Source organism: Amblyomma maculatum, chromosome 11, assembly GCF_055883805.1.
Source record: "Amblyomma maculatum isolate TAMU_Amacu chromosome 11, ASM5588380v1, whole genome shotgun sequence".
NCBI lineage: Eukaryota > Metazoa > Arthropoda > Arachnida > Ixodida > Ixodidae > Amblyomma > Amblyomma maculatum.
The window spans coordinates 153,012,802-153,025,852 of record NC_139354.1 but is presented as its reverse complement, the minus strand read 5'-3'; the positions used below and the strand labels follow the sequence as shown (position 1 = coordinate 153,025,852).

At 45.7% G+C, this 13,051-nt stretch overlaps 1 protein-coding gene across 1 annotated transcript in view; it reads right to left on the bottom strand.

Moving 5' to 3' along the window:
• LOC146175200 (uncharacterized) overlaps positions 1-13,051 on the bottom strand; it is a 164,520-nt gene that overhangs the window by 124,579 nt on the left and 26,890 nt on the right. The window contains exons 5-6 of the mRNA XM_084584642.1: positions 6,330-6,435; positions 4,233-4,368 (exon numbers count right to left, since the gene is read on the bottom strand). Of these exons, the coding sequence (XP_084440768.1) occupies positions 4,233-4,368; positions 6,330-6,435 (242 nt within the window). The remainder of the gene's footprint in view (positions 1-4,232; positions 4,369-6,329; positions 6,436-13,051) is intronic.

The window sequence follows — 13,051 nt, the reverse complement described above, 5'->3', positions numbered from 1 at the left end:
TACAATCCGTCGGGAGTGATGAATGCTGTCTTCTCCCGATCCCTCTCATCCACTTCGATTTGCCAGTATCCACTTTTCAAGTCCATCGACGAGAAGTAACGTGCATTTCGTAGGCGATCCAAGGAGTCGTCGATGCGAGGGAGAGGGTACACGTCTTTTTTGGTCACTTGGTTGAGCTTGCGATAGTCTATGCAAAATCGTAAGCTGCCGTCTTTCTTTTTAACAAGTACCACGGGGGAAGCCCAGGGACTCTGTGACGGCTGGATAACGTCGTCTCTAAGCATTTCGGCCACCTGGCGCTGAATGGCTTCACGTTCTTTCGGAGCCACACGGTAAGGATTTTGTCGAATCGGGCGAATCGAGTCATCCGTGATAATTCGATGTTTTGTCAAAGGCGTTTGGCCGATCCGCGATTCTGAAGCAAAACAGTCTCGAAATTGATCTATGAGATCCAAAAGGCGGTCCCGCTCTGAAGAAGACAGATTTGGGCTCACATCAACGATGGTTACGGGTGTCTTGCACACTGATCCTCTCTGTTGCAGTAAGCAACAGTGCTGCGCATTTGGGAGGCTGTCGAAAAAGGCCACAGTTGTGCCTTTCGGAATTTGCTGACGCTCGTCGCTGAAGTTTGTCAGCAGCAGTTCGGTATGCCCATTGGTCAAGTTGACCAGCCCTCGAGCTATAGAAACACCTCGGCTGAGTACCAGGGTAACTGCCCGTTCGGCGACGCCATCGCCTGTATGCGCCACGTCGCATTTCACTTCAACAAGAGAACATGATCTCGGAGGTAATGTCACCGTCTCATTGGCGACGCGTAAGGGCAATAGTGGTACTTGCGCATAACCAAGGTCTTCATGGTTATTGGTGAAGGCAACGATGCTGTCACGGATGCTGATTACAGCCCCATGAAGACGCAGAAAGTCCATGCCCAAGATGAGGTCTTTGCAGCAGTCAGGGAGAATAACGAAGCTGCCAACAAACACCGCGTTTCCTATTCCTATCCGGGCAGTGCACTTCCCTGTCGGTGCCAGTAGCTGGCCCCCAGCACTTCTTATTACTGGCCCAGTCCATTCGGTTTTTACTTTTCGCAGCGTGTTAGCCAGTTTCTGGCTAATAATTGAAAAATCCGCCCCGGTATCCACCAGAGCATGTACCTCCAGCCCATCAATGGAAACGGCGAGGTCAGCGCTAACAATGTTATCTGGGTTGCTCGTCTCTTTCGGCATTTTCGGCGGAAGTGCGGCAAGGTCAGCGGTGTCAGCTTCGTCGTCGGGGCTGCTCATCTGGTGCGGCATTTTTGGTGGTAATGTAGTCGGCATTTTCGGCGGTAGTGCGGCAATGTCAATACTAACGGCAGCGTCAGAAGCACGGGGTGTCGGCATTTGCGGCGGTGGTGAGGGTTTTGACACTTTTAGACTGTGTGCAACCTCCCCTCGCGAGGTTGCGGCTGTTAGTTTCCCCGGTGAGGGCTAGGGGACCGCCGTCCGCCAACGTCAGAATTGCCACGACGCATCGGCGGAGAATAACGCTGTGGCGATGGGGAGGAGCGGCGGCGGAAGCCCGGGGATTCGGTTTCCCTGCTGACCGGAAGGCCGTCCTCGGTTTGGGCAGTGTCAGCGTCGAAGCGGCGGCGAGCAGAAGCAGACGGAAAGGCCTGCCCCTCTTCGCGGTAACGGCAGTACCGATATACGTGGCCAGGTTGTCCGCAGTAGAAACAGAGTGGCCGGCTGTCATAACTGCGCCACCTGTCCGTTCGGCGTAGTTGAGAGCGCCTGGAAGGCGCCCACTGAGGCCCCTGGAAGAATCGCGTCTCCTGACGGCTTGGTGAGCTCGGTGAGGCGTGGTCTGGAGGCGGGCGACGTAGGACCGCGGCGTAGCTCTCAGTTTGTGGCTCGTGATAAGGTGCAGGAATGTTGGCCGTGTAGTTGATCGGTTGTGGAACGTGGTATGGTGGTTCGGAAATGGCTGCCGCGTTGTCCACTGGATGAAACTCGTTGCACTGGGCAGACGGTGATAGGGAGCACCGAATTTCATTCCTTACAGCCTGCACGAGAGCCTCTGACGACTGAGCTTTCGTAACCGTAATTCGCTGCAACTCCTCAAGGACAATTTCTCTAATCATGTCTCGAAGAGTGGTCTGATCTGTTGCAGTCAGCGTCGCCGCAGTCGTCGGGGCACAGCTGGCTGGTCGGTTGTACTGGCGGCACCGATCTTGGAGGGCTCGCTCTATAGCCGTAGCGTCCTTAATGAACTCACTCACGGTTTTAGGTGGGTTGCGCACTAAGCCGGCAAACACCTGTTCTTTGACACCATGCATGAGATGCCGTAGCTTCTTTGGTTCACTCATATCAGGGTCGGCACGGCGAAAAAGGCGAGCCATGTCTTCCGCAAACATAGCCACGCTCTCATTCGGCTTCTGGATGCGCACTTCAAGCAGGCGCAGCGCATTGTCTCGTCGATCCGTTCTCGCAAAAGTATCTACCAGCTGGCGGCGAAAGTCATTCCATGTGGATAAGCTGGTCTCGTGGTTTTCAAACCACGTTCTAGCATTATCCTGAAGGGCAAAATAGACATTGGACAGCTTCTGGTCTGCGCTCCATTGATTGATTTTGGCCACTCGCTCAAACTGGTCAAGCCAGTCCTCGACATCTTCAAAAGCGTCCCCGCGAAAGCACTCTGGTACCTTGGTGTTCTGAAGAGTCACCGGCGTAAGGTTGGTATGTGCCATGGCTTGGGGGACCTGACGAACTTGGGCGTTTGAAGAAGAGTCGTTCGGCAGATGGCTGTACTCCGGGGCTAGGCCTAGAAGGCGGCGGCTAGTGCGATGGACAGGAGTGTCGATGTCTGGGATCCGCTGTGGACTGCCGGAAGGAGTCTTATGCATACCCCAGCGCGCTCCACCAGTGTCACGTCTCGACAGAACGCCAAGGAGGGTCGAAATATAAGACGGTTTGATTATTGGCCTAGAACGAGTCTTGCGATCAAGCTTCCTCCTTCTTCTTTCAGCTCGCGCTTGTGTTGCCATAGTCGTCCTCTTTTGCGTCGTCTTCTATGCGGCAATATCATTGAGTACAAAACACACACAAGACAAAAGAAACACACAGAATGGAACAGAGAACTCTTTTACAAGAGCTCAGTTCAGTGCAATCCCAGTCTCTTCTTTTGTCGATGGCCTTGTTGCCATTCCAGAACAATATCATGATTGCCCATGATTCTTTGTGAGGGTGCTCACTTTGAACCAACAATGAAAATTTCCCAAAATTTGTTGCTTAGTCAAGCTGAGCAAACTGACAGAAACTGAAAATTGATTCAACTGCCTCTTCTTTCGCACTTGTTATTGTACAGGTTCACGGGTGAGGGCTGCCCCATTTCACTTTTTTTGCCTCTACCCTATGTACCGCATGTAACGGAGCCAATACAGAGACGGTGATTCGAAGCAAGTGGCGCCACTTTGCAGTGCCAAAGCCAACTCTCAATGATTTTGCTCTACATGGCTTTTTTCAATTGATGAGCGCAAGAAACTCAGCGGCAGGTGCGAACTCGCGCAAGACAAATTCTCGCCCTGACTCGACATTGTTCAAGGAACTTAGCGCCGCGAATGTCATGCTCAACATAAAATACGCTGTGCAGAAGGCAAAAATAGTTGTAATTATTGCATCATTATATGGTACATATTGCTATGTCGTTGTTTTTCTCACAAGTTCAAGCAAAAATTGGTACTTGTAAGTCAACTCATCGTTCTAACTGATATATTGTTATAAGTGTACTGCGCTATGGTCACCTTTCCTGAGGTGTTGGCGTTCGCCACCACTAATGCTGCCAGAGTGGCCAGCCCAGCCATGCACCCACCTCGGAGGCAGGCGCACCACCCCGGCTGGGCCCAAACTGAGCCAATGCTTATGACCAGCACCCCGTTTGGCAACCTTGTGATGGCACGGCAGGTGGTGCAGGTCCACCAAAGGACCTTCCAGGCACCTCTTGGTTGCAAGCTCCCTTCAAACCACCACACAAGCTGGCAGTGCACTTCTAGTAAGTTCTTCGGGTCCCTCTAAAGCCACCAAAAAGCTGCTGTGCTCAGAGCGTAGCAACATTAATTCATCATGGTGAAGGTCCCTCTACGAATAAGAGGTCACGAAAAGTAACGCACTTTGCTATGCCAAGGTCTTTCTTAGACCAAAGTCTGTAACGCTGGTGCTTAGGAACAGCTGTATTCACTCACTCAAAGATCTTACCTGTGACATCATTGCAGCGGGAGCGTGAAGAATGAGGTAGCCACTGGAGGTAGTCAAGAAGGCCCAGGTAGCCCCTGATGAAGGCATCCAGCTTTTCGTTGGGCCGAAGCACTTTCCGGTCAACCTTCAGGTGCTCCTGCACATCGTTAGAACAAAAAGCAGACTGCAGCCAAGCAGACATCACCTTCACAATGAGGTGAACCTGCAAGCTCCTCCAAGTCTGAAGCATTCTGCATGGGCACTCTCTAAAATGCATTCAAAGTAGTGAACTTGCTGGCAAAGGAATCATTGCTCAACACTGCAGCTCCACATTATTTCTCAATAAATATACATCAATAATGTCAGTCTAAATGTAATATTGAGTGATGTACCCAAGCTAGCATAACTTAGAAAGATATTCAGTGCAGGAAATAATGTGCAAAATACAAAAGGGCATACAAGAAGGCATGTTGGAAAAAGCATGATGAAAATGGCTTGGCCCCGCCGCGGCGGTGCAGTGGTTAAGATGCCCAACTACTGTGCCGGAGTACCCATGTTCGAGATACCGACCGCCGGTGGCTGCGTTTCTATGGAGGTGAAACAGAGAGGCATCCCTGTGCTGTGCAATGTCAGTGCAGGTTAAAGATCCACTGCTGGTCGAAATTACTCTGTAGCCCTCCACTACGGCTCCTCTTCTCTCTATCCACTTTCACTCCCACCTTCCTCCCTTCCCTTATGGTGTGGTGCAGGTGTCGACAGGAAAAAGTGTGACAGATACTGTGCCTTTCCCTTCCTGTGAACCAACTATTATTACTATTATTATCATTATTATTAATAGCTTGCAAAAGCTGTGTTCTTGACATCAAAACATTCAAGGTGACTTGATTATCATGGCATAGAATGGAAAGGTAATCCAGTAAGCAGAAGGAAACTGCTTTTGCAGAAGACACACATGGACATGATGCATGCACTTGAAGCCACCAGGCACGTCATGCACCTCTCAAGCAGTCTGTACCTGGTAAGAGTGGACTGGCAATTTAGGAAGTTATCCGCTGCTGCCACTGCACCTCTCAATTGTGCCCCGTATAGATGTCACGTCAACACGGTCAAAGCAATGTCTGCAACAGGGATTCTCAAAAAATGAGTTACTACCTCCTCCAAAATACTCTGGCTCCTTCAAGTGTCTTTCGGGTTCTCTGAACAGCTACACTAATATCAACAAATCCCTAACTTAACCTTTACAACACAGTGTATAAAATAAATCCACTGTCTAACACATTCAATTATGCGACTAATTTTTAATACCTTAACTAAAACTTGCTATTGACAATGCCATTGTTCAGTAAGACACAAGGGTGAACCGATCCCCTTAGGGGGATCAGCTCTAAACTCGTCCCGGGGTGTAGGGCAGGCAGAATTTCTGAAGGCAACAGTTTGGCTTAGTTTGGTTTAGGAGGTTTTAGCACTCCAAAGCAACTCAGGCTATGAGAGACGCCGTTGTGGCGTCTCTCATAGCCTGGCATCCGGGTTTCTTTAATGTGCACTGATATCGCACAGCAATCGGGCACCTTGCTTTTTGCCTTCATCAAACAATGGCCACCACGTCCAGGAACTGTTAAGAATTCACAATGCAGCCATATTTGCACAACACAGCCGTAGAAGGCTCAGAGAAAATGACACCATCAAAGCAATCTATGGTGCCAAAACTGAATGGGAAACTAAAGAAAAAAAAAAACAACTACAAATGCATGCAGCTATACTAGAATGACAGATTACCCTTCAGGAATGTATAGTACTACCAGCATTTTTTTTCCAGATGAAAGCTGACTTCCCGGCCGAGAAGGCTGTAAATGAAGTCTCCAGCATTCACGCCCTATTCACACCCCTACAAAACAAGGTGTATGAAAATAGCCCCTAATAAGGAATGTTTGCAAACACCTCCGCAATCGCGACTGGCAAAAGAATTTGCATGATAGGCGCAGGTTCTGCAATTTTCGAAAAGTGCAGCTAGGTGTTTGCATTTACACAATTTGTGCAGGCTGACTGAATTTCTGCTCTTCATCTTGGGACGGCAACCTCGTCCCATCAGGCTTCATCCCCCTTCAGTGTAATCCTCACCTGGAAGAAGGTGCGCAGGTGCGCGTGGTGCATTCGCTTGAGGCAGTAGACGATGTACTCCAGGGCCAGCTCCTTCTTGTCAGCCACCAGGAGGCACCGCAGGTGCCTAAAAGGAGTGCAGTGCCTCAAAGAATCACTGCTGGTGAAGCTAATTACACTCAGATATAGAACTTTTCAAAGCTATTCGCAACTCTAATGAACAACAGGGGGCGCTGCGAAGTCTGGCCACACTGGGCAAGATGGCGGCAGTACTGAGGTCTGCGCACAACTTGTCCTTTTAAAATGTATTGCTGTTCTTTGCTTGTGACGAAAGTTGTGGTGTTTTGTGAAGAGTGGTCGCATTTGTGATGGTTCTCGCTTCATTCTGATATGCCCCAAGTTCCCTAGGGACTATCAGACCAAAGTTCAGATGCCGCCGTCGCTGGAGATCCTCAAGAAATAGTGATCAGCTGATGAACGTGTTTATGAAATCTACCGTAGAGAAAAGCGAAGTGCTACTGCATCGCCGATGCTTCTACGGAAGCACGTTGGCATTGCACTGTGTTTACATATTACTACAGGTAAGGACCGCAACGATTTCACAATTATTCAGCATGAATTGAAAGGCGCCACGCTCATCTTACGAGCCTACGGTCGTCGAGCTTGTTGCCGCTTTTTGACAGCGATCAGTAGTATAACCTTTTTTACTTTTTTTTTCCAGTCTGCGGTATGTTATCGTTTCCAAGAATAATACTGTTACGGGGTAGTTCAGCTTGGAGCAGAGGGCGGACACGAAAGACAAGGCTTTCAAACAGACGTTTTCTGCAGACACCAGCCGACTCTGTTGAACGTCGTCTTCTCTAAAACTCACGAGAGTCTTCTTCTTCTTTCCTTATGCGTATGCACCGCCTAATGTGACAATAAGAAGCTATTAGTGACGAGAAGGGTCGTCATGATTATTTAAACGAATTTTGTTTCTGATGAGATTTGGCTTGCGCACAATAGTGCAGTTTAAATTAACAGCGCATTTCACTGAACTAGTGCAACAATTCTTTCGTGATTGATGGTGCCGCTTGCATTGCTAGGTGTCAATTTGAGCATGCAGGTGTCTTGTGTTTGCGTGTTATGTCGCTACGCCGACTGTCTGTGTGACGTGCACGTATGCATTTGCTTTTCTCGAGAGTGCGAGCGTAATAAGTGATGCCTTCGAAAAGCTTGCGTGCTGCATCACCTCTTTCGCGTGTGTATTTACATCTAGGCTACCGGATATTATAAACTCATTCTCTAGCGAGGCCCTCGAGAATTTTCGCTCCCTCAGGCAGTCTGTGATCGAGACGTTTCTTAGTATAAATTCCGTATTGTGTCGTATTCACCCGCTCTCGGACCGCCTGGCTTGTGTCTACCTGTCGATGATGTACTTCCAGCCCAGTTAGGGTTAAAAAAAAAAAAAGTTGCCAAGAAAGTTGTTAAAAGGGCAGACAGGAAAGTAAATCGTAAAACTGCTTTCTGTTGGCCTGCATGGTTCGTCACCTTCAATTTCGTCCTGCTCCTTTGATGCTTGAACCAGTAAAGTGATTCAACAACTGAAATGAAAATGAAGTAATTGTGGCCCCTTTGGCTCCCCTACTGTGCACTATACAAAGTAGTTAGCAGTTCTTGCAAGGCACAAGCCCTGGATGTGTGTGCCTTTCTCATGCAGATGCCTAAATCGGTGTGCCTAAATCATTCGGATCATAACATGTGTTACATGGTATCTCACCCATTACTTTGCCACTGGCCTGGTTTCAGGGGGAGCATGGCACCGCTGGTGTAGGATGGGTGGCAAGAGGTTTTATTTTTTTTTATTTATGGCACCAGCTTCTAAGTTTGGAACTCTTCTGGTTACATGATATATAATCTGTTCTCTATAGGCTGCAAGTACCACTAGGAAGACATTTCAGGAGAGAAAAAGTTCTGCTTGAGGAAGAATATGCTTCTACGCATTTTTGGTGCTAATATATAAGAGCGACTTGTCCTTTCTCTAATTAGGTAGACCTTTTTACCACACTGTGGAACAGCATATGATTGTTATTTTAATCTGTTGTTTTAAACATGTTTCTTAAGATGTTACATCATTAGCAAAGCAACAGAGCAATTTTTTTCTCCAATTTTAGTTGCCGACTCCTTTGTGAAGTTATTTTATTTGTACTCAGTTTGCAGAGGCTTTCTTCACCATATTTTTATGTTTATACAATTTCTATGAACCATTTTGCTCGTTTCATTTAGTGCTAGTATTTTTCATTGTTCTAATTGTTTTTTAACAATGCAGCTGAAAAGGCCTGCCGTCCACATCAACCTATTGCGCTGAAGTGGACCGGCGGATGCCTGTGTGTGGAACATGCGGCACAGAGGGCGACAGGAAAACAGTCGTCAATGACACTAAACATTCTCTTGAGTGACTCAGATACCAAAACGATTGCATCACTGCAATTATCGCACATACCATCTTTACCAGGCAACAAGGCTTGCTTCTCAGCCACTTAGTGTATGCCAAATAACACCCCCAAAGACTAGAACACCTTATAATTTGAGGAAAAGGGTGCTCTTTACCTTGTAGAAGTTTAGAGCTTGGAGGTAGCATGGTGCTGTATTGCATGACTTAGAAATAAAATTTGATGCTTTGTCAGTTTTTACAAACTATGCATCTGCAGCCTGTGCAAACACATTTCATGCAAAATTTTTATCAGACATTTATCCATTGCTTACTCGAATCTTAAAAGTAAACCTGTCTGTACTCTAACCACGATTGCTTGAATGCCAAAAGAAAATTTTGTAATATGCACTGAGTTGTCTTGAGTTGTGATACACAAGATAGGCATCACGTCACTCCAGTTTCCTATCACTGGGCGCTTTGTACATATGAAGCTGGTAAATTAAATTCAATTATGGAGCACTTGAATGGTGAGTGGGTGACACAACTCGCCTGAACGCTATCTAAAATAGTCGACTTTGCCTTTTCCAGTGATGATTATTGTATATTGTGAATCTATGCTATGATGGTGCTGCATTCTAGGCACCCAAAGACTTGTTTGTAAAAGTGTACTATGCAAAAATTATCACAGTTCTTTCACAAAGGCTGTCAGGCATTCCTAGTCGATGCTGGGAAGAGGTGAAAATATTTATTTGGGCACCGGATCTTCAGTAAAGTAGTTCACAAACTGTTAGACTGCCAAACTAGTCTCTCTGGAACTCAGTATTGTGCTTATCTATCATTGTAAGTACTTCACAACATTGTACATTAAAGCCTCACTCCACATAAAGTTTAAATCTGTAGGACATACAGTGACAATTTTTCAATTAAACATTTTCTGGTACCTCACGTACCCTACAAATTGTAGCTTATGGTCTTAAGCTTGGTTTCTTAACTTAAAAATGATTTATGAAGATAAGCAGGCTTCATACGTTTTTATATTGCAAACCTCTTCTGCATTTCATATATTGTTCAAATAATTAGCTCAATTCCTTCAAACCTTCTGCTGTTGGCTTTGATAAGCCCAGCAAAGGTTTGCTTCATTGAAGTTTACACTGTAGTTCATCCTCTTGACATTTCTTTGTGCTTGGATTTTCACGAATATTGCATGGCTACTGCTGATGGAGATTGGTGTTCATTCGTAAAACAATACTTTGGTGAGTGTAATAATATTTTTCCAATTAATATGTTATTGTTGTGCAGTAGTGATTCTGCAGGTCTGCACTCACATACAGATGCATGCAAGCGAGTATCCCCTGATGGGGCTGGAACAGGCAGGTCACCGCCACTTGCGACAGGGGCTAGCCTGCCACAGAATTTTTATCTGTTGTAGGCCGTCATTGCATCTGCCACCGTTTCGGTGGTGGATGGCGGCTGTTGTTGCGGCGCGTTTTTCTCTCTCTCTTCCTTTTCTTTCTTCTCTATTTTCTCTTCTGTCTGCACGAGGCAGCGGAGGTGGCTCAGCTACAGAGCCAGTAGCAGGCTCGTGCGTTTTCTTTTCCTTCTTCCTACAGCCACAACAACAACATACAGATGCATGTCTCCAGTACCTGCCTATGCAACTTCCTCTACTATGAGCAAACCACCCCTCCCCCGTCCTAATTTTGGGAAGGCGTTCAGCCACCCCTGCCGCTGCATGGACTAACATGGGTGCCATTCAGGGGTACGTAATAGCACTTTGTAACAAGGGTGTCTTCGTAACAATACAACCAAGTGCCATAGGAAATGCGCATTCTCCTTACCTTCTCTGATGAGGCGACAGTTACTGAGGAACCAGTTGAAACATCACTCTGGCATAGTACAAAGCATGGCAACTAGAATCTCCCATCCTCTCCTGCTCCAAGCCCTCTATGTTGTTTTTGGCAGAATACAATCATAAATGGCACGTGGAAGCACATCAGTGGAAAGAATCAGTGGACCTGGGATTCGTATGTTCAGGAGTTAATAAGCTCTCATCAGTGACAAGTGCAATTTCTCGTTGCCGTACTTTTCTTCCTTCTAAAATAAAACTTAAGATATATAATGCATTATCCGTCTAGCGTATGAATTATTGTTCTTTAGTTTGACTCACAACTACTAAAACAAACATACAGAAAATTTATCTCCTTGAAAAGAAAACCATTCGCCATATAGCAAATCTTGGTTACTTAGCCCATACTCGACAAGCTCTCTAGACATATAATGTAGTAAGGATTCAAAATAAGTATGAATTTCGAGTTCAGTTGTTATGTTGTATTATTTTCCTTCCAGCTTCAGAACTCTGATTAAAGATGCCACCTTGCTGAAAGAAAATCAGCATCTAGTGAACACACGTAACACAGACAAGTGGCTGGTACCATTTTTTTGCATGGACTATAGGCTGCAGACATTAGGATATACTCTTACCTCAATTTTAAATTAATTAAAAGACATAAATCAGTCCACTAAAGCTGCACTGCATCAGTGTTTTGTAATTATGTAACCCGTTGGTATCTTCCACAGTTATAAAGTTCTCTCTTATTTTCATTCATGGCCTCTGTTATAATTTCGCACTTAAAGCGTTGTTAAAGTTGGCAATATCTGTGGTCATTTTTTTTGGTGATTCTGTGAATATATTTGCTAGCTTGTTTTGCTTGCAGAACTGATATTTAGATGCTGTTGTGATATACCTATATTTCCATTGCATTACTTACATTAGTGATCCGGTTAGTTGCATTTAAGACATGAAAAAAAAAGTATTTGCTTCTTGATATGTACGTATATTATTTTATTGTATGCTTGCCTGCCTTATAACAGCTGCGTGGGTCTCGTCAAGCTGTTTACTCGCAGCTTTTAGCCCAGGCAGCCGACCATAACATTCTGGGAAATAAAATAGGAATTGAATTTAACTAGCAACACGTGTGTCGATGGGGCTACACGGTGCAGGAGGCAAGTGGGAAGACAGCCTCCCGATGGGAAAGGGTTCTATACCTTACCGGAGAAAGTGCTGTTGTATTTGTTTTTGAAGTAGTTCATATAGTGGGGCCCTGGGTAGGGCCAGGCTAGCAATACGAGTTGACTTGTAGGCCAGGCCACTGGAAATTGCTGCCCTTATTTCTTTGTTAACGAAGTGATTGAAGAAAGGGTCGTTCACTCCACTCTGAGCTTGGACTCCATGCTTAGTCATGTAACATGGTTAGGTTGTAACCATTTAGGTGCTTAGGTCCTAACCAGTTAAGTAGCAGAAAGTAGTTGTTGTTGCTAACTCATTTTTGGTCCTTCCAGTTTTACTCTGAATATATATTATGCTCTAAATATATGCTCTGCTACCATCATTTCCAAGCATGCCTCCTGGTCTTCCATTTTGAACTACACAACTGATATGTATTCTGGTGTTTGTTGAAGATAACACCTTTGACACTGAATAGCACTGTGCTCCTTGATGAAAGTGAAGACACTTTATGTGTTTGTCATAGCTGTTCAAAGATCAGGACACAGAAGAAAAGTGCAACTGCCACGGAGAAAACTAGTTTATCATTCCCTGGTTTGTAATAAAAATATTTCGTGTGTAATGTCTGAGTGTGCATTCTCATGAGAAAACAACACAGTTCCTGCTCACTGCAAGCTGATCGCAGCAATGACGGAGTTGTAGCAGGAAAACACTGCTCTAAAAATTAAACATTGATAGATAATACTCATGTGCTAACCCCAAGTGAAAGCATGAAGTGTGGCTTCAGTGACAATGGAAAAACTATGTTCCAGCCAAGGGCTGTGCTGATTATGTTGTCTATATGTGGTAAGTAGTTTTGCCTTTCATATAAGCTGCACGGTAGGGCAACTAATAATGTGTACTTATGCTTTATGGTACATAGCTGCCGTATCTCATGTTCTTTCTGTACCTGATGCTCATTTATAGTTTCACGCAACTCGAACAATGCCAAGCTTGCTGCTGTTGCCTACATAGTTTCAAAAGATGCACACTGGAAAAGTGAGAATGGTGCAGAAAGCAATACGTTTCAAGAGAACTATATGTCGGGCGCAGACACAGTCATGTACAGTATGTCGCTACTATTTAGACATTGATGCAATCGTGCTTTGTTAACACAAGTGTGCAAGTTTACTGAAAGCAGTTTGTGACACCTTTCGGAGCTAACTTGCTGTCGAGACTGTGTGGCTTATTTAGCGCTTAGCAGGATATTGCAGCGGAATGTGCGGCTGGGTGTAAATGTTGAAAATGCTTTGCTGCAAAGAGAACAAGCAATCTGATATCAGGTGC